This window comes from Mercenaria mercenaria, chromosome 3 (genome assembly GCF_021730395.1).
Source record: "Mercenaria mercenaria strain notata chromosome 3, MADL_Memer_1, whole genome shotgun sequence".
Lineage (NCBI taxonomy): Eukaryota > Metazoa > Mollusca > Bivalvia > Venerida > Veneridae > Mercenaria > Mercenaria mercenaria.
In genome coordinates, this window is record NC_069363.1 from 10,319,382 (window position 1) to 10,345,846 (window position 26,465).

A 26,465-nucleotide genomic window follows, 5' to 3' on the forward strand; every position below is an offset into this window, starting at 1 on the left:
AAGTCGCCATATGACCTATCATGTGTCGGTGCAACGTTAAATCCAAAAAAAAAAAAAAAAGAAGAAGTAAGAAAGTAACGTTTTAAGTAATGATGATAACATTTTTGAATGGTAGCACAAAATGCTAAAGTTAACCAAGGGCTTTTAGAGATCTAACTTAGATAATTGAAGGGAAACAGCAGGAGACGGAATAAGGTTTCTTGCATACAAGACGTGGATTTCCGGTATTTATACCGGTGCTGGAAAAATCCATCTTACACCCCGGGGTGTAAGATGACTCTCGTGCTTTCAGTGGCGTAGTACGAACTACATATATGTAGAAGATGTATGTAGTTATTTATATTTTATTTTGAAAAACGGATTAAAAATCCAGTACCTTGACAGTTCCTCTCTGTTCCTGATAGTATATTTCTCGATTCAAAACACGTTATTTTATCAAAAATTCATAACGTTACGCTGACACTGATAAAACAAAACAGGAACTAAACATTGTTATTTGTCTTTAAAACGTCATGACGTCTTTCCTGTTTACGGACGTTGATTTCCCGCGCTTTGTTTAAATACGCTGCTATAAAAAATAGTTCTAAAAAGAAAGCCGTTCGACTGATTTTATTTTTATTATTATATCTTGATATCGGTATGCAAGAAAAAGATTCTTCCACAGGTTATAGGTGCAGATTGGAATATTCGGCACTCGGGTAACTGTTTAGGCGGTAACTCGGTAAGAACCTCGTTACCGCCTAAACAGTTCCCTTCGAGGCCGGAAATTCCCATCTGCACCTATAACCAGTGAAAGAATCTTATAGCTCAAGCCATCGATGCTCAAGCTATCGCTCAAGCTAGCTTTGGTTCACTTTAGTTAAAAGATGACTTTTGCTGTATTACTGTATATATATATACTGTATCACTAATAACATGTCAGTCCTTGAAAGATTTTCTTTGTTGATTTCAAGGTTGCGGAATAAAATAAAAGAAAAATGGATCATCATATTTAAAAACATTAAGCCTTTGTCTTCAAACAAGATGATGAGGTTGTATTTATTTTCATTTGTAAGTGTTTTAAATAGAAATGATTATTGAATAGAATTATTTGTGATTAAATAAATTTCTTGTTGATTTTAGGAAGGGGACAAGCTGAGTGATGAAGACTTGTACAAATATCTCATTGACATCAAGCGGCCATCAAATGTCTTGAAGAGAGTGAAATGTATACCAGGTATATTATTCTTCACTTTGCTATCCTTATATCAAATGTCTTGAAGTAAGTTATACAGATATGTTTCTGTAAGTGGTGGAAATTTGATAGTCCACAGCTTTGAATGTGCCTTCTAGCTGAGGTAGCGCATGTTTATAATAGTGCATAATTTAAAATTGTGCATGACTTTGTTCATGAAACTTAGCAAGAATAAAACTATCCTGAAAATATTATCTACAGTGTTTACTGATTTTTCTGACAGAGTGAATTTAGTTCTCTTTACTTTGGTTGATATGGACATTGGTTAGTTTCAGTAAAGACATGGGTTAGTTACTATAAGGACATTTGCAATGTTTCCGTTAGAACATGAAAAAAGTTACATTTAGGAATTTGGTTAGATACAGTACAGACTTTTAAAAGTTTCAATAAGGAAATTGGGAAGTTGATAAAGGACACTGGGTAATTACAATATGGGCATTTGGAGGTTTCGACAAGAATGTGTATTAGTTACAGTAAGGTTTCTAAAGATATTTGTGCCATAGTACAATTTGATTTATTGTTCCAGGAACTTTGAAGCTTGATATCTCACCATGTCCGGATGAGCCTAAGCAAGTACTTACAGCCGATCTATGGAAGGTAGAGCCATACCCTGAAGACAAGAATAAACCAGTCAAGGAAATCCTGGAATTCCCCACACATGAGGTCTTCTCTATGGCTACTACCTACAGGTAAAACATATTTCATTGAACTCTAATGTAACATTTTGATAAGAATATCATCCTTGCCAAATTTTTCAAATCATTTGAGACAGTGGGAAGTTTGTACTTTGTACTTTTTCTTACTCTTTGCATGGCAGATGCTAACACTGAGTCATTTGATTGTCAGCATGTCACTAACAGTGGTTACATTTCATACCACTTTCTGCTACAAAATTGTCAGTAGCAGCTCTATTATTGCTGCAAGAAGTACTAAGACCTCAACATTATTATGTACAATACAATCCATATTTGAGCCACACCATGAGAAAACCAACAAAGTGCATTTGCGAACAGCATGGATCCAGACCAGACTGCACAGATGCGCAGGCTTGTCTGGATCCATACTGGTCGCAAATGCACTATATTGGTTTTCTCATGGTGTGGCTCATTTATCTGTTGAACACTTCATTTCCTCACAAATAAATATACAGATGCATGTTATGACAAGATACTTGGTTCTGGGAACATTGAAAGTTGATTTTTCATATTTAACCTATTGATAGAATTTCTGGAGTTCCCCACACATGAGGTTTTCTCTATGGCCATGGTTTTTCCTTTTATTTTCAGGAATTTGCTGTATGTGTATCCTAGGATGTTGAACTTTGCAAACAGACAAGGCTCTGCTAGGAATATTGCTGTAAAGATACAGTTGATGTGTGGAGAGGAAGATGGTGGCGCTCTTCAAGTATGTATAGACGTTTTGGTGGTTTGTCCACTTTAAACCATGCCTACATACTAGGTAAACATCATAATTCACATGATATTAACAATTTAGGAATCCAGGCATGTTTGAAGTGCCAACATGCACTTGAGTAGAACACCAACTTTCAGCAAACCAGCTGTATGGTTTCCTCTTTTTTGACCCAAGCAGGACTCAAACTGTGAGAGGTCTGAGGCAAGTTATTCAAAGTTAACAGTATTAACAACTGCCATGGAGGCCCCTTATAATGGACAAATGATTTCATAGTCAAGGATGTGATTAGCTGGAGTTTCATTTACAGTCATTTCCAGGTGAATGTTCCTAATTTTAACTGACTCCAAAGAAGAGGAAAGTTAGCATTTACTAGTATTGTCAGGTTTAGAAGGTTTGTCAGGAAGACTATAAATGCAAGGGGAAATTACATGGTAGAAGTTGTGTAAATAGGAATACATTATTTAGACCACCCATGGAACTCATTCTATTTTGAATTATACTATGTGTATGTTTGTATTTTATAGGCAATATTTGGAAAGTCCAATTGTCCTGAACTTTCTAGAGAGGCATACACTTCTGTCACATACCATAACAAGTAAGTATATACTCTGTTTGTTAAAGGTCGTACCTGGTAGTAAATTTGTATAAACAATCAATTGTCTAAGAATGTGTGGAGTGTTCCTGTTAGCTTACAGTACAAGATGTTGGACAAGTAAGTCTTTGCTTTCATTTAAGCCTTTCAGATTCATTTTTGCTGTTAAACACGTATTCTTTGCTTCACCTAACATTAAATCCTTACTAAGACTGTTCTTCAGGTATATATCTGTCACCTAGCTTTATTTACAGATGACATCTGTTGTCATAATATTATTTCAGATCTCTTGACAAAAGAACCGTTTTTCCCCCACTTCTCCTTACAGCTGCTGCGCATCTGTTACATTTTAATTTCTGTCACATCATTTTCAGATCTCCAGATTTCTATGAAGAAGTGAAACTACGTCTCCCAGCTCACCTAACAGATGCCCATCACTTACTGTTCACTTTCTACCATATCAGCTGTCAGACAAAGAAAGGGGAACCGTTATCAGCTGTTGAAACTCCTGTTGGATACACAGTATGTGCTGCTGATTTCGTTTTTATGTTGTTGACAGTTTTTCCTTCATATCAAATTCTCTGTAGGGATTATCTCCCCTGTTGCTGCATTGATAACAAATACCAAGTGACCATGAAAATCACATGACAGTTGGAAAAAGAAAATAAAGTATTTTCTAATTTTTGATTTTGATCACTCATTTTATCACCAGCATTAGCCTTAAATCTTTGAAAATACACAACAATTTCAGTATCAAAGGTAGGGGAGACCACTGTGTAGCAGATTGCTTTCATGTATGCATGTTCAGTTAGATTAGCAGGGAACCATATTTCTCTGACAAAATAAAAGGCCATGACCTTTATTTTTAAAAAGGCGAATTTTTCAGTACGCAGCAAAATTGTCATAGTAATATTTTTATTTTTTCAACAGGTAATTTGAAAACAAATAAAAGTCTTATATGAAGATATGTTTTATGAGATTGTTGACAAATCTTTGAACAGAAATTGAGTTGAAAAACTAGAGTTACTTCAGTGGAATTACTGTAACTTACCTAATGATTCATCCACCAAATGTGTCACAGTGTTTTCCTTCAGCTTCATTTTGTCTTGGTTTAGTTATCATTCTGAAGATCTGAGGAGATGATATTAGGAACTTATTAAATTGTAAAGATATCTTTAATAATGTCATTTTCTTGGCCAAAATGTATTTTCACTGTATAAAAATTCTAGCCCATGAGAAATACTCCATGAGAAGGTGGATGTAGCATTAGTTAAATAGATTTAAAGTATTATGCATTAAAACTAACATTAAATTTTTTTTATTTCAGTGGTTACCATTAATGAGGGAGGGACGACTCCACGTTGGGGACTTCATGTTACCTGTGTCTGTTGAGAAACTACCAGCCAGTTACTCCATCTTGTTCCCAGACGTAAGGATCACCATTAATAATCTAAAATTGCCAGTGCTCAGTTTAAGCAATGATTGATTCATATGTTTTAAAAAAGACCCTGTAGGGTTGTTCAGAATAGAGTCAAGAAATAAGGTTATACCAATGGTCTCCAGACTTCTTCTTGACAAAACACTGTCTCTGATTTTTGAGTAAGTGGACAAAATCCCTTCCATGAATGGTCCTTGTTATGTTTTCATGGACAGGAACTAAATGTAATGTTAAAAACAGTTCTTTATGCTGAAATATAAATATGTTTTCAGAAGTTAATTGCTGAATTGTATTTAATTCTTTTAATATACTGGATAAGCTTCACCTTGTGAAGCAAAAGCAGGAAAGGTTTTGTCTGGGAGGGATTTTGTTTGGTACCTTTACCAATCAGTTATTTCTGTGTTTTGGTACCAGATTGACAGAAGTAATTTTTCAGTGATATTGTCATAGTATAGAAATTCTTAATTAATTTGGGGGAGGCCACAGGTTCAATTTACAGTGCGACGACAGTGACTTAAGATAATGTGCAGGGTCAGTACTAATCTGTCCCTTTATAAGAATGGAAGATTTCAGATAGGCGGCAGATCTGTAATATAAAACCAAGAATAAAGTTCTGATAAAGTACTAAATTATTATTAAGAAAATTATATTCAGATTTTACTTGAAATTGATTTGAAAAATAAATCTAACTTTAAAAAATTAATTCGAATAGAATCAGACAAAATATTGAAACTTTCTGAAGATGCTTAATTTATTGATACAGAAAAAATGATAAAATTTGTTATTCTTATAGCAAGTCCCGTCAAAAGTAAGACAAAACTTTAACTATTTGTATTCCACTCTTACCTGGAATGGAAATTTCCTGTCTGTTTTCTACACATTTGATTCCCTCACACTAACATATGTGCTTTCTTTCCTAACACTTTTTGAGAAAATGCAATTGCTGTGAAAATCTTCTGGGTAAACAACTTTGACGATTTGCGAACTTTGGTAAGGTTTTGAATGGCCCCTGTAGATGCTATCTTTATACACAAAGTGTTTGGTAGTGGATATTTTGATGGTGTGTAACTTTAGCAACAGGAATTTCCTCGTTTTGGGGAGTTTGTAGTTGGTAATGAGTTATTGAGACATTTCAGGAGCTTTTGTTTAAATTTGCACATAACATCCCTAACACTTTCTTCATGTGGGCTTCACAATATTCTTTTCAAAACTCCATTTCCAAAGTAGATATTTTTTCCTTTGAGGAAGCCATTCATTTGGCTTATAGGTGATCAGGGGTTCTAACCAGGTTCCCCACTGTTCCTAAAGTAAACTGTATGGTTGGAGGGCTTCAGGGCATCTGGTGTCGTCCATAACAATAAAAGCTTGGAAGTCATACATGTATGTAGTAAGTAGTGTCTTGGAGCTTCACAGTAAAGGCACTGTGGTATTGTGTATGTAAGCTTTTAATCTAATATTTTAAACTGCTAATGTTTGAGGAAAGCGTCTAGTATTACACAGTTTTCAGTATATTGTACTACCATGCAAAGCCTGTAATGGTAACATGATTAACATTCTCCCATACTACTGTATATCTGCAGAGATTTAGCCATTTTCAGTTTTAATACAAATTTTATAGGGCTTTTTTTCTCTTAAGATGTTCGGCCTAATGTTGGGCCAAAATGGGCTATACTATACATATATCATATTCTGCTCAGGTTTATACATTTCTTCACCACCCCCTTCCTTCCAGTATGATTGAGCATTAATGTGCAATGTTACATGCTTTCTATTAAACTCTACTGTACAGATGTTCAATAAATGACCTCCCTATTTGTCTCTGGTACAATATGCATGTACAGTAAACCTCACTTATAAGGAACTCGGATATAAGGAACACTCGGTTATAAGGAACAGTTTTCAATTCCCCGATCTAATTCCTTCTTTATTCAATGTAAAAATCCTCGGTTATAGGGAACTCGGTTATAAGGAACACTCGGTTATAAGGAACAGTTTTTCCAGTCCCAAAGTACGAAATTTAATTGAAAACTCCTCGGTTATAGCGAACAGACATTACGAATAAAAATTATTGAAAACCGGAAATAAACAGGAGAATCGCTGATGACGTCAGAGTAACGTCGGCACTTTCAAGCGCTTTCATGCACATAAATAAACGCAAATTAATTCATTTCTTTGATCTTAAGTTTGTTCATTTATTCGATAAAAAGAAAACATATAATTTCATCAAATTACCAAATACTAGACAATAGTAAACTTATATTTACTCCAAATTATGTTCGAGAGCTACATGTATTAGGTATTTCATGATAACAATAGTGAACGAAAATCAGTCACGGTTATACTATCCTAAATAAATGTGCTAATTACACGTGATTAACAATGGCAAACAGTCCAGTTTACAAAATTTCAAATTGTAAAAATTATAGCAGGTGCTAAAATGGACAATAGCAAAAGCATAGGTATGATTTATACTTTTATCCGTATGTATGGCGCCGTTGTCTATTCGTAATACACTCTATGTCATAAACACCCCACTTTTAAATTTTAATGGGTAGTCTAATTTAACATTTTTGTAAGAAAAAAAATTAACATTTGTTTTATATTAGTATTGATGTCAATTTACCTAACATGTAGCCAAGCAAGATAAAGGGAGTAACTGCAACATATCTAATAGTCATCATGTAGCGCTCTCTAAAAAGAAGATAGAAACAACCGATAAAAATATACACAAATTACAGTCATTCTTACCGGCTTGGTTTAGGTTTAACGTTGCGTTTCAACACTACTTCAGTCATATACATGCAGGAAGTTCACCTTACCATTTCTCCAGAAAAGAACTGGTGCTAGAAACTCAACTATTCAAAGTCGGCCCGGAGTGTGAACACATAGCCATTATCAGACGTCAGTCAAATAGTGTTCGCTATACAAATTGTGTTCGTTATACAAACCTCGGTTACAGGGAACTAGTTCGCTATACGGATATAAGGAACCTCGGTTATAAGGAACAATTTTTACAGGTCCCAAGCTGTTCTTTATAACCGAGGTTTACTGTACATTGAAAGAGTTCTGAAAGAAAATCTAGTTTAAAAATGTTTGAAGTTGGTGAGTAATGGATGAAAAAAGGCTAGTTATTTTAGTCTGTTTTATAGCTTTTTATGCCCCCGAAGGGAGGCATATAGTTTTTGAACTGTCTGTCATTCTGTCAGTCTGTCAGTCTGTCCGCAATTTTCGTGTCCGGTCCATATCTTTGTCATCCATGGATGGATTTTCAAATAACTTGGCATGAATGTGTACCACTGTAAGACGACGTGTCGCGCGCAAGACCCAGGTCCGTAGCTCAAAGGTCAAGGTCACACTTAGACGTTAAAGGTCATTTTTCATGATAGTGCATTCGTGTCCGGTCCATATCTTTGTCATCCATGGATGGATTTTCAAATAACTTGGCATGAATGTGTACCACTGTAAGACAACGTGTCGCACGCAAGACCCAGGTCCGTAGCTCAAAGGTCAAGGTCACACTTAGACGTTAAAGGTCATATTTCATGATAGTGCACTGATGGGCGTGTCCGGTCCATATCTTTGTCATTCATGCATGGATTTTAAAATTATTGGGCATGAATGTGTACCACAGTAAGGCGACGTGTCGCGCGCAAGACACAGGTCCGTAGGTCAAAGGTCCTAAACTCTAACATCGGCCATGACTATTCATTCAAAGTTCCATTGGGGGCATGTGTCATCCTATGGAGACAGCTCTTGTTTGGTCAAAAATAAACACAGTGTTGCAATCTTAAAGGAGTGCTTTTTCTTCCACTTTTAAAGACAAGTATGCAAGAAAACATATATGTTGTATAGACATAAGACACTTTGATGTTTAGTTATGACACAGCTTTATAGTAAAATTTGTAGTTTAAAATATTTGATACTGCTTGTTTATCAAATAACAAATTGATATAAGTGATATTCCTTTTTCTTGCAGATTCATACTTTACCAGGTATGAAATGGGTAGATAACCATAAAGGTGTGTTCAGTGTACAAATACAGTCTGTCTCTACAATACATACACAGGTAAGGCTGCCTGTAATTTATCTTGCTCTAATTATTATAGACTTTGTATTAATATAGCCCAGTATTTGATGCCATTGGTCACTTCCAAAATTGATCATGGAAACAACCAGTCAGAGGCAAGAGTTTTGAGACTGGTCTTCAAACTCAAGTTTTATAACCTTGGAACCCAGGTCTGAAGTCATTTATGTAATTATGTCTCCCACACTACTGTGGTAGGAGACTTATTGATTTACTCCTGTCTGTCTGTGTGTGTGAGTCTGTCACAAATCTTGTCCGCGCTGTAAGTCGAACATTTCTCATCCCATCTTCACCAAACTTTAACAAAATGTGTTTGCCAATAAGTCCTCGGCCAAGTTCGATATCTAGCCAAATTGGCCCAGGCACTTCGGAATTATGGCCCTTGAATTACCAAAAATACTGATGCCAGTGATACAGGTCTTGGTGCATGGTTGACTCAGATACATAATGGAGAAGAAATGCCATCTAGATGATTAGGCAGTTGTGGGAAATATGTGCTTTTCTCAAAAGAAGCTCTAGTTCATGATGATTTTACTCAAGAAATACAGGAACAATATTAATATGATAATCCTGCATAATGTATCTGAATAACTGTTGAAAATTCTTAAGCACATTTTTTGCCTTTGTAGGATGACAAGATAGACAGGTTCCTGTCTTTGTGTAGACTGGCACAAGAGCAGAAGCTTCCACCACGTAAAAGTGAGGCTCAGTTTGAGAATGAATTGAAGCACAGTCTGTCTGACCTGATCAGAGCAAGGGGAGAGAACTTGGTTCAATTTCTGTCTCTGATTCTTGATAAATTGATCCTGCTAATGATAAGACCACCAACACTGAGTGGACAAGTTGGTGAGTAAAATAGATAAATGAGTCATGCAATGTCATGAGGAAATGTCTCAAAGAAAACAAGAGGAAATCAGATTGGAAGTTTTCAGCAAAACCTCTCAGATTCATCATGATTGTATAGAAGTATTCTGGCACTACCGTAAAGCTTGCTTCTCAAGCAGGCCCTTTGAGATCGCTTAAAATCATTTTCAGTGACATCCAAATAATTATGTCTCCCCCAGGAGACATATTGTTTTTGCCCTGTCCGTCCGTCCGTCCGTCCGTACGTCACACTTCATTTCCGAGCAATAACTGGAGAACCATTTGACCTAGAACCTTCAAACTTCATAGGGTTGTAGGGCTGCTGGAGTAGACGACCCCTATTGTTTTTGGGGTCACTCCGTCGAAGGTCAAGGTCACAGGAGCCTGAACATTGAAAACCATTTCCGATCAATAACTAGAGAACCACTTGACCCAGAATGTTGAAACTTCATAGGGTGATTGGCCCTGAAGAGTAGATGACCCCTATCGATTTTGGGGTCACTCCGTCAAAGGTCAAGGTCATGGGGGCCTGAACCTTGAAAACCATTTCCGATCAATAACTAGAGAACCACTTGACCCAGAATGTTTAAACTTCATAGGATGATTGGTCATGAAGAGTAGATGACCCCTATTGATTTTGGGGACACTCCGTCAAAGGTCAAGGTCACAGGGGCCTGAACATTGAAAACCATTTCCGAGTGATAGCTAGAGAACCACTTGACCCAGAATGTTGAAACTTCATAGGATGATTGGTCATAAAGAGTAGATGACCCCTATTGATTTTGGAGTCACTCCATCAAAGGTCAAGGTCACAGGGGCCTGAACATGGAAAACCATTTCCGTTCAATAACTAGAGAACCACTTGACCCAGAATGTTGAAACTTCATAGGATGATTGTACATGCAAAGTAGATGACCCCTATCGATTTTGGGGTCACTCCATTAAAGGTCAAGGTCACAGGGGCCTGACCATTGAAAACCATTTCCGGTCAGTAACTTGGGAACCACTTGACCCAGAATGTTGAAACTTCATAGGATGATTGGTCATGCAGAGTAGATGACCCCTAACGATTTTGGGGTCACTCTGTGAAAGGTCAAGGTCACAGGGGCCTGAACATTGAAAACCATTTCTGGTCAGTAACTTGAGAACCACTTGACCCAGAATGATGAAACTTCATAGGATGATTGGTCATGCAGAGTAGATGACCCCTAACGATTTTAGGGTCACTCTGTTAAAGGTCAAGGCCACAGGGGCCTGAACATGGAAAACCATTTCCAATCAATAACTTGAAAACCTCTCGACCCAGAATGTTGAAACTTCATAGGATGATTGTTCATGCAGAGTAAATGACCCATATTGTTTTTGGGGTCACTCCGTTAAAGGTCAAGGTCACAGGGGCCTGAACATTGATAACCAGTTCCGATCAATAACTTGAGAACCACTTGACCCAGAATGTTGAAACTTCATAGGATGATTGAACATGCAGAGTAGATGACCCCTGTTGATTTTGGGGTCAGTCTATTAAAGGTCAAGGTCACAGTGGCCTGTTCATGTAAAATCATTTTTTGGAAATAACTTGAGAACCACTTGACCTTCAATGTTGAAACTTAATAGGATGATTGGACATGCAGAGTAGATGACCCCTATTTATTTTGAGGTCACTTGATCAAAGGTCAAGGTCACAGAAGCCTGAACAGTGACTTGAGAACCACTAGGCCAAGAGTGTTGAAATTTAGCGGGATGACTGGACATGCCAAGTAGATAATCCCTATTGCAGCCAACCATCAGTGTCTCTTTGACTTTCGTTCCTGACCCCTATTGACTTCTTGCCTATAGGACTTTGCATTGGGGGAGACATGCGCTTTTTTACAAAAGCATTTTCTAGTTACTGACTAGAGTTATTTTGCCATTTATGAGTAGCATAAAAATGACAGAGCCAAATGTACTGGCAGATTGTTGATTTGCTTACCTTTCTATATGTGTCATATCAGTATGCAGTGCAGAATTCACAGTATCTCCTATATTACATTATGGTATTTCTTCATATAGTTCTTAAATATATGCAGTAAATGAGTCGTGGGCCTGTGATATTTAGGAGCCCCTTTGATTCATGTGGGGAAGTTTAAGGTAAACTGAACGCCAATACACACATTTGTAAAAAAAAACTGTTAAAATGTTATTAAACCTATATCAGACAAAAGTTTTTTGAGAAAACCATGACCAAATTGCAGGTTAATGTCTATGAATGCTGAAACCTAAGCTGATATATTTTACAGTGAACACGGGACAACCAGCATTTGATGCAATGGCTCAGATCGTACAGAGAGTGAGAGATATGCTTGAAGATAAAAATGACAGCAATGGAAGAAACTCCGTTCTAGCTGCTTATATACAGTACTGCTGTACATTACCCCACCCTGGTCCCATGCCTGGTAAGGTTTCATTCATTTTTAAATGTAGATGTATTCAGAATATTAACGTTTTCCCAGAATTTAGGGGAAAGATACTGGTTTTAGTCTGGTTATTTATATGTCTATCTGTCTATGACAAATTGTTTCTATACTCTACGTGGCATTTTTATGCTTCATTGTGTCTGAAAGGGTGGATGGACAGTTATTAAACTTAAACTTAAACAGATTGTTTTACGCCTGTGCCTTCTTTCCTCCTAGAAGGATTTTTAAATAAGGTGAAGGTTGTAAAGTGAGGCTTAAGGTCAGATAGGCAGTACTTTTTGTCTGCTCCTTACCTTTTATCCCTGAAAGGATGTTCAAAGAACTTGGCAGAAAAGTTAAACAAGATGAAGTGTTGTGCAGAAGTTAACTTTTGGCCATGTCAGCAAAGGTCCAATGGGGGTGATTTGTGTCCTCCTGATGGTCTTTTACTCTTGAAAGTATCTTCAAATAATTTGGCTCACAATGTTAACCACACGATGTTAACCATGCAGAATGCAGGTTTCAGCCATGGTAGTTCAAGGTCAAGATCATGTTGCTAGATCAGAAGTCAAACAGGCAGATTTTTTTTGTCCTCCACCCCTCTATTTTAATTTTGTAAACAGTTTTAGTGTCTACTTGGCACAAATATTCCCACCAACAGGACAAAATACAGAACCCAAGCTCTAGCCATGTCAGTTCAAAGTCAAGGTTTGTAGTTAGCTTTTGTATTCATCTTTTGTCCATTTCTGACTTAAACATTTACACTTGTTTACATGGTATTTTAACAAATATTGAATAAAATACTCTCAAATGACTGTATTCCTGACCCCCTTACCCTGCTAAATTTCTATAATGAACTTGTCCATCTTTCAATTTGGACAGGACCATTAACTGTTGAAAGGGATGCTAACCAAAAAGATGACTGAATGGTGAACAGTGCAGATCTTGATCAGACTGCACGGATGTGCAGGCTGATCAAGATCTAAACTGGTCGCAAAGGCAAAATCGATTATGTCCAGCATGATAAGGGTTAAGTGAGATCATGTTGATTTAACTCAGTTTACCATCTGGTTTATTTCTATAATTTTGTAACATTCCTATATCTTTTCTGCAGGCCAGATGGATATGAGTAGTGGTTATGCCACATTGGGTCGACCTTCATCTTTGCCTTTAAACAAACAAGCATACCAGCGTAGCACCAGCAACCCCGACCTAACCACACCCACTACACCAGAAGCCGAGATGGCTGGATTCTTCAGTAAGTTAATATACTTATATATATTTTCTTGGTAGAAACATTATTCATCTGTTTGGACTGAAAAGGATGTCTGCCTAGTGAAAATTGTAACATACTTGACTTGATCCAGAGGTCTGACATGCTTTTAAGTGTCATCCATCCAACTAAAAGTTCTCTGGAAAGAGGGATTTACTTGTATCAGTGCTTTACACTGAGCACATTAAGTAAACATGGGTTCTGTTCACAAAGAGATAGGGGATCCCCTATATTTGAATATGTCCCACAAACATATCTGTCTGCACAGTTAAGGGTAGTAATAGAGAATAGCTCTGCATTTGGATTTGTAATGAAGTTTTCTTGAGTTTGCTGCCAGTGTACTTTTTTAGTCTATTGAAAAAAAAATTAGAAAGAGAAAATAAAAAAAGCTCAAGTTTTGAAATGGATGTTGAGTATTAGTTACAGATAATTGTGTAACTGTTGTAATGATTATATTGCCTTATATCTTGTAGACTTTTTGTTTGTTTTGTTGTTAAATATCTTACCAGGGACATCATTTTGATGAGTTCTGTTTTTTTCTCTCTGAATATTTGAGACTTTTGTTTTAAACAGGCAACAGAGCAGGTAGTATGAGGACAGAGGAATTTTCTTATGCCTTTGGTAAATCCAGAAGGAAGGTATGTTATGTCATAATATTCATCCATGACTCTGTCATATTTGTGAAACGATGACTGTGAAATCTTAGTAGCAGGACTAATATAGGTTGCTTTTGTTATTGTGTCAATCTAAGAAATTAAATTGCTGCACATGTGTAAAATTCCCATTTATTATGACCCCTGTAAAGGTGAGAGGTATACTGCTGTTTTGCTGTTGTTGACTGGTAGCTTAATCTTTGTGTCTGTAGACCATTTGGTTTCTAATCATTTAATAAGAGTAGCTTTGGGAATACATTGGTAAAATGTCCTTGAATGATTACCTGAGGTTGGCAACTGAACCTTTTTGCGTTAGGAGGTTAAAGTAACAGTGACCTTGAAACTAAATATGGTGTGAAAACAATAACTGGACAACACTTTGGCCTAGAGCTGTCAAACTTCATAGGATATTTGGCTGTGGTCAGATGACCCAGTAATGTTAAATTAGGTATTAGTATTAAATCCAGTAACAGTTTAGGTTTACTGGCCATGTATGTTATTAAAAAACCCAACAAAATAAACATATAAAAGTTAAAAAGTAATGACAAGAAAAGCATTCAAAATATGTGTTACCATTTCAGCTTGTTCATGAGGAGTTTGCCTTGCAGTGGGTAGTACTGAGTGGCTCTACCAGGGAGACTGCACTAGCCAACTCGTGGTTCTTCTTTGAAATCATGGTATGTGTTCTGCATTTGTCTTTGAAGTCATGGCATATGTTCTTTATTTATTACTAAAATCATGGTATATGTTATTTTTTCAATACATTAATGGTGTTTTCTTCAATTTTTTCGTTAAAATAGTCTTGTGCTCTTCCTTTTTCTTTAAAATCATGATGTGTTTTTTTCTCTCTGCAATCATTGTTTGTGTTTTTCCTAAAAAGTCTTTAAAATTATGGCATGTGTTCTTTTTTGTTGAAGTCATTGTATGTGTTTGTTTGTCAATGAAATCATGGCATGTGTTTTTCTGTCGTTGAAATTGTATGTGTTTTTCATTTTTTTCATTGAAATCATGGTGTGTGTCCTTCAGTTGTCATTTAAATCATGGCATGTGTTCTTCATTGAATTTTTAATATGTGTTCTTCATTTTGTATTACAAATCATGGCATATATTCATTTGTCATGTAAGTCATGGTATATGTTCTTCAGTTGTCATTTAAAATCATGGCATGTGGTCATTTTTTCCTGAAATTACACATCTTTGAAGTATAAAAAAAAAATAATTTAAAAACAGTTTTCTGAAGGTAACAATAGTGATCATGAAAAATAAGTTATCATTGAAGTTGAATTTTCTTGTGCTCCGTTTTTGTTCTCTTCGGGGAAAAAACCGATTTGCTTGTAAGACTAGTATTTTTCAATGTCATATGTTGATACAGATAAAAATATTCAGCTTTTCCTTGCAATGAATCCAATTTTTAATTAAAACTTAGGGTTTGAATAGTTTATAAGACTAAAGGAGATCTTTATGCAGGCAGTTCATACATTTGTGAAGAAAGGATTTCTCATTAACATTTGAATTTATGTAAACTACTGTATACTTTCAGATCAAGAGTATGGCGGAACATTTGTCCAAAACTGACAGCCTGTGTGCACCTAGACAGATGAGGTTCCCACCACAGTTTATAGATGACGTCCAGTCACTGGTATATGTACTTATAAAGGACATAGTGGAAAGATATGTCAGGGTAGGTTATTTCTGGTTACTGATCAGTATGTCATAGAGTTAGGTTAGTGGGTAGGGCAGAGTTGGTGAATAGGTTGTATAGTACTCTCATCACACTTTGTTTTGTACAGTCCCTCATTTGTATGCTTATCAACAGATATGTCAGGATTAGTTGTTTGGTAACTGATGGTTAGTGGGTGGGTTAGGTAGGTTTATACAATGCTCCCATCAGAGTTTGCAGATGTTCCCCTGTCCCTTGTACATGTGCTTACTTAAGACAAATAGAACAATACTTAAGGATAACTTGATTTGATAACTGGTTGATCATTTTGTTCTGTAATGGTTATGTGCCCCAGTGAGATGTACATTTGTACGAATAATAAGTTAATGTGTTTCCATTATTAGGACCCACCAATGATACGAAGTTTGAACACCAGTCTGGCTTTCTTCCTACAAGATTTGCTGTCATATATGGATAGAGGATTTGTGTTTCAACTCATCAAACAATACACATATGAGGTAAGGTTTCACATAATTAATAAAAGGTACTGGTGGTTTCCAGTTTCAGTAGTGTTTTTATCATGTATTATCCAAATCTTTAGCTTTTGTGGTTGAAGATGGTTGGAAGTTCAAACAACATTACAAGTAAAAGATTATTTATATAATAGTGGCAAGAGAATCTGTTTTAAAAGAAAATGTTTTAAACCACTGACCATTCTTGTTACGGTATAAACTTCTGAAAGGGCTACATTTCAGGAAGACTCTGCCTTCCAGCTTGTTGCAGGAATTAACTTTAGAAATGAGGCTCCAGAAAGTAACAGAAGAAATTGGTTTATGTCATGTGACAAGCATTTGTTCTAGATTATTTGGTAATAGTTATGACATAATATAGGTTCCATGATACTGCCATTGCTTAAAAATGGTATTTCTTTATATTACTTAATTTGTTGACAAAAATTTATTTAGGAATAGTATATGTCTGTTTCATGTATTTTTTTTCAGAAAGGTTAAATATAAAATGTATTTACACTTTGTTTCTTGTATATACCTCAATGATCATATTACAGGTGAACCTGAAGATTAAGTCACTGACAGACGCCACAAGTTTACGCCTTCTTCACTTGGACTTCCTGCGTATCATCTGTGCCCACGAACACTACTTCACGATAAACCTGCCATTTGGAACCCCTCTGACACCATCCACCAACAGCAGCAGTCCGACACCAAGTATTGCGAGTATCACATCCCAGGATTCCCAGTCATCGTACACATCAACTAGTACCATAACCAACAAGGGAGTTTTCTATGATTTAACACCAGAGTTTCAGTCTCAGCATTATCTTGTAGGACTGGTATTGAAGGATCTCTCACTAGCATTGGACACAAAGTAAGTCATGGATTTTTTTCTAGATGGGTGTTGGACAGGATTTCTAATTTTTGCCTATATTCCCTCATGAACAGTTTTCTTTTGAAAGGGGGAAGTTTATCAGATATTTTTTTGTTTTTAATTGATACTGAAGTTTAAAGGACATAAATAAATAATTATGAAAAGAAAAGACACTGAGATATTAGTGTAATCATGCTATTTTTTTTTCAATATCCAGTTTGTCAAAAACAAGAAAAAGTTTAGTTAATACCTTAGTGTTATTTCTAGAGCTACGCAGTGGGGCGCCCCGCCCTGCCCTTTTTAACTGCCGCCATGCTGCCCTTATAATATGCCCTCTTGCCTTTGATCTTCTGCTAAATCCCGCCCTCTATCTTGTGGACATGTATCGTTGATTTTTTGATCAGCAAATTACGTCACGGCGAGTGCACACAGGTAACGAGAATCAATGAGGTGTTATGATTAATTAATAGAGTATTGGTAATGTGTACTGTCAAAAAAAGCGCCAGTTAATAAATTATCCGTAAGCGACCAGCTGATTACTGAGTACGTGAAAAAGTGCCCTGTAAAATTTTTTCATGCAAGCTTTAAATTAGACCATTGTTTAGTATAATAAGCATATATCTTTGCTGTCTGATCCTACCTTCATTTCAACTAGAAAATCCAATAAGTTTAGAATATCCTTTCACGTTTCTAATTACACCCAATGTCGTATGTAAATGTTCCATAATTCCTTCAAAAAAGCTGACTATCAGTGTTATTTTTTATGATAAGTATCATCATAATTTGAGAAATTATCTCTGGTTTACCTTAGTGAGTCAAGTAAACTGAGCAAAAACCACTTTCAAATGAGACATTCCGAAAGTGTACCAGTATCCGGTTAGTGCATTTTGGATACAATTTTTTTTTACAAACTTTTATAGCACTTTTCTGTTAATGAAATATTGATGAAAGACCAAATTAATATGACATGAATTTTGATACATATTTGTTTACAATGTGATCTGAAACTGACCTTTTTATTATGTTGTAACATGATTTTGGCTTCAAGCTTATTATATACATGAAACATATAAAAGCCCTCCACTATATCATATTCATATGAATAAGTTAACATCCTTGGTGACATTTTTTAAGAAAAAGGCTTCAGTGAATGGTTTGACAAAAAATATAAAGTAATGTAAAACCCTTTGTAAACTCTGTTACTGGTTTTGGGAACATATCTTTTACCACTTTATTCTGTGATTTAAAAATATGTGCATAATAATCATAAATGTAATGAATACATAACTATAAACATCTAGAAATGTAACTACTGCTGCGGTAACTTTCCAGTTTAAAACAGCACTCTGTCCCTTTTTGGCAGCACCCTGCCCCTTTTAGACAGCACCCTGCCCTTTTTGAGCTCTAGAAATAACCCTATACCTAAGGTATAACTTTGAATGGTTTCAGCCACAGAGTGCATGCTGTAGTTAAGGTAGTTCTGCACGTTTGATAAACCGGAAGTGATTGGCGTAATGTCATTTATCCGGAAATAGAAATAAAACCTGGATTCGGCGTACAGAAATGAAAATCATTTTATGAATTAATCGCAACCTGTGAGTAAATTTATTACAATGGCACTGTTGCTATATTTCTAAAGTCAAAATATGGTATTAAAACATATACACGTTAAATAATTCAAAATAATGTCTTAAAATTAGCGTAAAAATGTCCGGTTCACTTCAATCATGGTCAAGTATCTTAAAAATAAGAACATGAACCTATACATTTTATTTCATCAAGTTATAGGCCATGTCTTTATTCACAACTGTGAGAAGTTTCATCAAAATCTACATTGTACAAAAATTTCTATTTGCGAAAATGTTATGAAAGTTATGATTTTCCCATAAGCTCCCATTATGGAATATTGCATGAGGTCCATATTTTTCAAATCAGTTTAGTAAAAAAATCAAGCACACGACCCTATCTTTTTTATTTGCTGAATTTTCTAGGTATATTCTGAAGTTTTGAAAATTCAGAGTTTAATCAAATTCTACACTGTAGAAAAAATTTTGATCCAAACGTGCAGAACTACCTTAAATGGGATGTTAGGCTTCTCACAGAATTCATTGAAGTGTTTTTTGTCCAAATTTTTCGTTGAAATAGCTTTTAGAATGTGACTGAAAAATCATATAATAGTACAAATGTTCTTCCATCCACTTAAAGCCTCGTTTTAGCTCTTTTAACCTTTAGCCTGCTGGCAGCAAATAATTCTGCCTTTGCGACCAGTGCAGACCAAGATCAGCCTACACCAATGTGCGGGATGATCATGGTCTGCACTGTTCGCTGTTCAGTCAGTAAAGTTTCAGTGAACACCCCTTGAAATAATAAATGGTATATCGGAAATTGAATGATGGACCAGTCCATTTTAGAAATTTAGCTGGCTAAAGGTTAAATAAATCTTACTAGTGACTATGGAAATAAATGTAAGAAATCTTTTTGAATATTAACAAACATTTATAAATTGTTATTTCCTTCACAGTAACCCAACCTTACACCACAAGGCGATCAATGTTGTTGGCAATTTGCTACAGAACCATGACCTTGATGTTAGGTACACTGACCTTGAGATGAAAGCGAGGCTGGCTGCACTCTACTTGCCACTTGTTGGAATTACCATAAAAGGTTAGTTACAGATAGCCTATGTCACAAGTTTTTACATCTCTGCAGAATCGGAAGGGAGTGGTCACTTTTCCATATAGGTATATAGTTGAAACTTTAAACAATTTCTTGTGTGAAACTGCTGGCTCGATTTTAAAATAATTTTACACAAATGGTCCTTGTGTGACCATCTACCAAGACTGTTCAGATTATTTTGATTAGTCAAAGAACATGGCTGCCAGGGGGCGTGGTCACTTTTCCCTTTTATGTATTTCTTAGAAACTTAGAAAATCTTCTTGTATAAAACTATTAGCCCAATTTTAAAATAATTTTACACAAGTTGTCCTTATGTGACGTTTAAATAGTGTTCAGATTTTTCTGGTTCATCAAAAAACATGGCCACCAGAATGTATGGTCACTTTTCATCAACAATTTCTTTAAACAACATCTCTCAAAACCACTGAATGGATTTTGATGGAACTTTACACAAGAAACTTTGAAAATCTCTGAATCAATAATAACTAGAGCCTTGATTATTTGGCTTGTGATATCAGATGTTTACCTTAATTTTTCAAATAACTGCCCTAAGTTCTAAGGGTGTGACATGTATATAATATAGGCTAACATAAAAGAAACCTAACTCTGTACTTATACAAACACACTTTAAGCCTTGTACACAGGTGAGCGCTTTAGGGTCAATGACCCTCTTGTTTTCATTTATGCAGATCTGTTTCTTGGATTAAGATTAAATTTGTTGCAACATGCTGCTGGTTGTATGTTTCAACAAAAATAAGCTTCATATAGAGAGAATATTGATAGATCTTGCCTAGAAGTGAAACAATCTTCACATTTATTAAAGCATAAAATTTGTCTCACTTTGAGATGAGATACTGGTGTGTATGTGTGTGTATATATATATATATATATATATATATATATATATATATATATATATATATATATATATATATATATATATATATATATATACACACACCATATTCACTCAAGACAAAGAAATATCTGCTATATATCTGTCCATCTGTTATTTCAAGTCCTGTTGGTTACTGCAATAGGTAGAGCACATAACTTAAAATTTGGAGGTTGTAGTTTCAAATCCTGAACAAGGCATACATCCTCTGTGATGATTGACTGAAGATTTTATGTCCATAATTGATTATTGTTTTTTAGTGATCCTCCACTCAAATATGTTGGGGCCAGTACAATAAATGAGGGGAGTCATTATTTTATCAATAACTTATTTTTAGCTCAACCAGATATGAAAATCTACTGACCCTTCACAGAAATATAGGGGGTTGCTATATGATCACCCTTAAACCGGTGAAAATGCTATAATCTTGTCGGAGGTAAAACAGTTGACCATATCTACTGCTTCCAGTTCCTGTGAGGATGTTGTCAGCTGCTCACCGAGAACAGGTTGGTTCTGGCAAAAAGTCCAGGACAGCCATATCACAAAGTAAAACTGAGATGAAAAATACCCAGTCTACAATTTTTAATATCTTATTAGAAGGAAATAGAGTCATGTTGTACCAGTTTTCTTATGACATTTTAGCCTTGCCCCAGCTATATGACCCCAACACTGAGGGTCGATACAGAACAGATGAAGAAATGGATACTATCAACCAGCGTGTGGCATTAGCTATAGCGGGACAGAACTTGTTTGGAAGATTTAGTGACCAGCCGCAGAGCCATGGCGACATCAGTGCTAAAGTAAGTCTGTCAACCTTAAAGTATTATATTTATCAGCTTTATTTGCATGTAAAAATTTATGAAAGTGCTTCCTTCTTATATCTGTAAAATAAACATATTCTTTCTGTTTATTACACTATGGGGGTGAATTGGTTAAGGTTGGTAGCTTAAAATCACTTTAATACTCCACACCACAATGTTTACATGGTTTGAAGTTTTAATCTTTTAAAATGTAAAGGGCATGTAAATTTGACTGTCTGTTAAAACATGAACAAAAAGAATTTACTTCAAGCTGGACACATTATAATGTGACCTTAGTAGTATTTTTGGCAGACTATGTTGAATTCATTGTTTTGTCAGTGCATGAAATTATAACCAAATAAATTAATAAAATTCCAATTCATTCATCTTCCAGAGATTAAATCCAGGAATTCATATCCCCACAGACACAAAATTAAATGATTTGAGCCGTGTCATGGGAAAACCAACATAGTGGGTGTGCGACCAGCATGGATCCAGACCAGCCTGCGCATCCGCGCAGTCTGGTCAGGCTCCATGCTGTTCGCTTTTAAAGCCTATTGGAATTGGAGAAACTGTTAGCGAACAGGATGGATCCAGACCAGACTGCGCGGATGCACACCCACTATGTTGGTTTTCCCATGGCACGGCTCATTTAACATTTTCAAAGGAGACCATATTATTTTGGAAAATGTTTCTCAGACTTTTTTGTATTGATACTTAATTTATAGACATTCAGTTCATTTGCAGTGTTTTACTGTATTCAGATAAGGAAGTGCCAGTTGAATGCGGAAGATTCCAGGAATTTGCTGATATGTTTCATATGGGTGTTGAAGAACGTTGACAAATCTGTTCTACGGCAGTGGTGGACGGACATGCCAATCAACAGACTGAACTGTATCCTGGAAATCATCTATTACGCCATCTCAAACTTTGAATACAGGGTATTTATACCACAAAATCAGTGCTATGTTTTATTCTCCTGTATATTCTCAGTCATAAGTCTAGTTCAGTCATAAGACAGGGTATATTGAAGATTAAGAGTCTAGTTTAATAACTCTTCCTGTTTCTTGCTAAATTTTAAAAAATGCTAAATTATGTGGTGAAATAAATATATTGCAAGAAATATGTACATGCAGTGTTAGGGAAATTAAAATGAGTTACTCTACTTAACTGCATCGTGTCTAACTGCATTATGTCTTGATATGCATGCGGATTGCATTCACTAATAGAAATATTTTATATTTTTCATATTACAATAAAAGCATGTTACACAATGTTATCATGAGAAATTATAGTTCTGCCAGTTACATTTTAACTTTGTTAGTTTAGTTAATTTAAACGCTTGGATAAGATTTTTTAGCTTTTAATTTTGGCTTTCAGCTGATTTAGTTCTTTTATTATTTGAGCATAATTTTAGCTTTGGCTTGTTCATGTCTCATAACAGATACCCAGTTATTTTCAAACTTTGACACTGGTATTTTTTGAAGAGTTTGCAGATACATTTGAGAAGTTATTTCCCCTTTAACACATTGCTTGTAATAGTTAGTATGTTTAGAAAATTGTCATTTGTTGTTAAAATAATAATAATGATAATGTCTTTATTTCAAGAGGCAACACAGTTGGGCATGCTTAGTCTTCCCTATGAGCCTCCATAATATTTATGTTAGTGAGTTGTCAAAGTTTGAATGTACTGTTACTTACAGATTTCTCTGCTAAGTAGTCGATGTTTCATTCACATGATGGGTATAACAGTTTCTCAGAATTCTTTTTTAACTTTTACTAAAGTACATGAATGAATTTGTTTTTCAATTTTCAAAACTCTTTCTAATAGCTTTAAAGCACACATGTTTTCAAAACATTTATTTTTGAAATAGTGGGGAAAAAAACTTTTTAGAAACTTAACATGATCAGTAGTGTCATGATGTAGAATTGTTTGGATTTTATATAACTGTTAGTCTGAAGAATATTGTTATAACATATGTGAAAGGAACAATAGATAGTTTTAGCTAGTGTAAATATACATGGAAAACACAGGGATTATCAAATCATATAGCAGATTATTTTGGGATTTTTTTAATCAAAAGATTATTTTTATGAGGATGAAAGTAGAACAGACATTTTCCAGGTATATTATTAAACCTGCCTGCTATTGATACAGTATAGCGCTTTGTTCCAACATCATTCATTTACACAAAAAAAACTTTATTCAGTATAATATAAAATTGTTTATACCTGAAAGTGATTTCCAAAAAGGGGTAGCAAAGTAAGAAATATATACCCAGGAAAAAATTATTATAAGCACTTCTTTAAGGAAGCAGGTTTGTTGTAGCAAATTTAACAATAGTTAAAATTTCTATTTATAGAAAATACTAAACTGCAAGCAAAATGATTGTTTCAGATAAGATAAAAAGAAAATACAAGAAATACTTTTGACTCTAATGTTAGAGAATGAAATTTTGTGCACAACTTAGGATATAGCACTACTTTTTATATCTAAATATTTTAACACATCATAATTATGTTAGACAAGAACTGTCTATTGTCATTTTCAATTTGCTTGCATTTTTATAGTTTCTTTTTTGTTTAGTTTTTTGGAAATTTAACATTTTATGTTGCGGTTGAGCATTCCTGGTCTATATCTTATATTAACAATAGATTGGAGTTCGCCTTTTTTATTTGATTGGTTGATTAATACATGTACTTGCCCTGGGCTTATTTTTCCTTTGATTTATAAAAACTTGAAGTAGGCTTAAAGCCACACCCACTGAAATGTTACTTTCTTTAATTGGTTGATAAAAACTGGATCAAAATGAGATGCACACCCTCAGAACTTTGCTTTCTTTAAAGAATGGATGAAAACTGGATCAAGACTGGCAGCAACACCTTTCAAAGTTTAGTTTATTTATTGTTTAATGGAAGCTGGAACCAAGCTGCAAACCCCTCCCCTTTGAAATAGGTTTATTTTTATTTGCTAACGAAAATTTTCTTGATGGTAAATTTGCTTTCTTTAATTGATAGATATACCTGAGTAAAACGAAAACTTGCTTATTATGGGAGAGACATACTGTTTTTGCTTTCGCTGTCTGTCTGCATTAAGCTTGTCCGGCTTTCACAGGTCAAACTGCTGGCCGGATTTTGATGAAACTTCACAGGAGTGATCAGTACCAAGCCTAGTTGTGCATATTGCTGGCACATTCTGCTTCACTGCACAAAATGGCCACCAGAGCTAAAAATAGAAAAATCTTGTCTGGCTTTCACAGGTCAAACTGCTAGACATATTGTTTTTGCCTTAGCCCTCTTCCCAATCTTCACATGAGTGATCAGTACCAAGCCTAGTTGTGCATATCTCCGACAGGTTCTGCTTCACTGCACCAAATGGCCACCAATTGACTTTTGCCCTGCATACCAACAAACATGCCCCTCTTCTATCATTAGAATACATAGGGGGGAAGACATATTTTTGTGACAAAAATACCTTCTAGATATTTTTTGGTAAACACTGGATCCTCTTTGAGCTTCAGTTATGGTTTTCTTTCATTGTTGATAAATTGAATCCTGGATGAGATGAGAAGGTTGTATTTTAATTGATGGATAAAAACCAGCTAAGGATATGAAGCAATACGTTTAGAAACTTTGTATATTTATTGTTTGATGAATACTTGAATCTACTTGGGACCCCCCACCCCACTCTCTTCTCCCTTAGAAATATAGTTTTCTGTATTTGGATGTGTACTGAGTCATGGAAGCCTGAAGTATAGTTTCTCTATTTGATTGGTTGATAAGTTTAGAATCCAGGAACAAGCCAAACCCTATGAAATGCAGTCAGGTGCTAACTTCTTCAGTGAATGTATTGTAAAAGTCATAATTAGGAAATACAGAAAAATCTGTTCACAGATTTTTTTTTTCCGAAGTATCCAAAAATTACCAAATGTATTCATCCTATAATGTAGAAAACCAAATAGTCATATATATATTTATATTTGGTAGCACTATTTATCAAACAGATACATATATATATTATATATATAATATCATTCAGAAATCATATCCCTGCCGTTTCATATATTAACCTAAAGAATATTGACTGATTTTTGTTAGCTCACATGTCACAAAGTCACAAGGTCAGCTTTTGTGATCGCGTGGCGTCCGCCGTCCGTCTGTGCGTCCGTCCGTCCGTAAACTTTTGCTTGTGACCACTCTAGAGGTCACATTTTTCATGGGATCTTTATGAAAATTGGTCAGAATATTCATCTTGATGATATCTAGGTCAAGTTCGAAACTGGGTTACGTGCAGTCCAAAACTAGGTCAGTAGGTCTGAAAATAGAAAAACCTTGTGACCTCTCTAGAGGCCATACTTTTCAATGGATCTTCATGAAAATTGGTCAGAATGTTCACCTTGATGATATCTAGGTCAGTTTCGAAACTGAGTCAAGTGCCTTCAAAAACTAGGTCAGTAGGTCAAATAATAAAAAAACTTGTGACCTCTCTTGAGGCCATATTTTTCATGGGATCTGTATGAAAGTTGGTCTGAATGTTTATCTTGATGATATCTAGGTCATGTTCAAAAGCGGGTCCACTGCGGTCAAAAACTAGGTCAGTAGGTCTAAAAATAGAAAAACCTTGTGATCTCTCTAGAGGCCATACTTTTCAATGGATCTTCATGAAAATTGGTCAGAGTGTTCACCTTGATGATATCTAGGTCAAGATTGAAACTGGGTCACATGCGGTCAAAAACTAGGTCAGTAGATCTAAAAATAGAAAAAACTTGTGACCTCTCTAGAGGCCATATTTTTCATGAGATCTTCATGAAAATTGGTGAGAATGTTCACCTTGATGATGTCTAGGTCAAGTTCAAAACTGGGTCACATGCCTTCAAAAACTAGGTCATTAGGTCAAATAATAGAAAAACCTTGTGACCTCTCTAGAAGCCATATTTTGCAATGGATCTTCATGAAAATTGGTCAGAATTTTTTTCTTGATGATATCTAGGTCAAGTTCAAAACTGGGTTACATGAGCTCAAAAACTAGGTCACTATGTCAAATAATAGAAAAAACAACGTCATA

The 26,465-nt window shown here is 35.4% G+C and overlaps 1 protein-coding gene across 4 annotated transcripts in view; it reads left to right on the top strand.

Moving 5' to 3' along the window:
- Positions 1-26,465, top strand: part of LOC128555487 (dedicator of cytokinesis protein 7-like) — an 88,330-nt gene that overhangs the window by 24,195 nt on the left and 37,670 nt on the right. For 2 of the 4 annotated variants that reach the window (XM_053537843.1, XM_053537845.1), the window contains exons 13-31: positions 1,123-1,216; positions 1,761-1,923; positions 2,521-2,638; positions 3,172-3,242; positions 3,614-3,761; positions 4,567-4,668; positions 5,471-5,485; positions 8,654-8,743; positions 9,391-9,607; positions 11,902-12,057; positions 13,172-13,315; positions 13,904-13,968; positions 14,565-14,660; positions 15,524-15,664; positions 16,048-16,161; positions 16,710-17,029; positions 19,551-19,693; positions 21,243-21,400; positions 22,165-22,341. In XM_053537843.1, the coding sequence (XP_053393818.1) occupies positions 1,123-1,216; positions 1,761-1,923; positions 2,521-2,638; positions 3,172-3,242; positions 3,614-3,761; positions 4,567-4,668; positions 5,471-5,485; positions 8,654-8,743; positions 9,391-9,607; positions 11,902-12,057; positions 13,172-13,315; positions 13,904-13,968; positions 14,565-14,660; positions 15,524-15,664; positions 16,048-16,161; positions 16,710-17,029; positions 19,551-19,693; positions 21,243-21,400; positions 22,165-22,341 (2,532 nt within the window). The remainder of the gene's footprint in view (positions 1-1,122; positions 1,217-1,760; positions 1,924-2,520; positions 2,639-3,171; positions 3,243-3,613; positions 3,762-4,566; positions 4,669-5,470; positions 5,486-8,653; positions 8,744-9,390; positions 9,608-11,901; positions 12,058-13,171; positions 13,316-13,903; positions 13,969-14,564; positions 14,661-15,523; positions 15,665-16,047; positions 16,162-16,709; positions 17,030-19,550; positions 19,694-21,242; positions 21,401-22,164; positions 22,342-26,465) is intronic. The other 2 variants (XM_053537844.1, XM_053537846.1) reach the window with 1 other exon arrangement.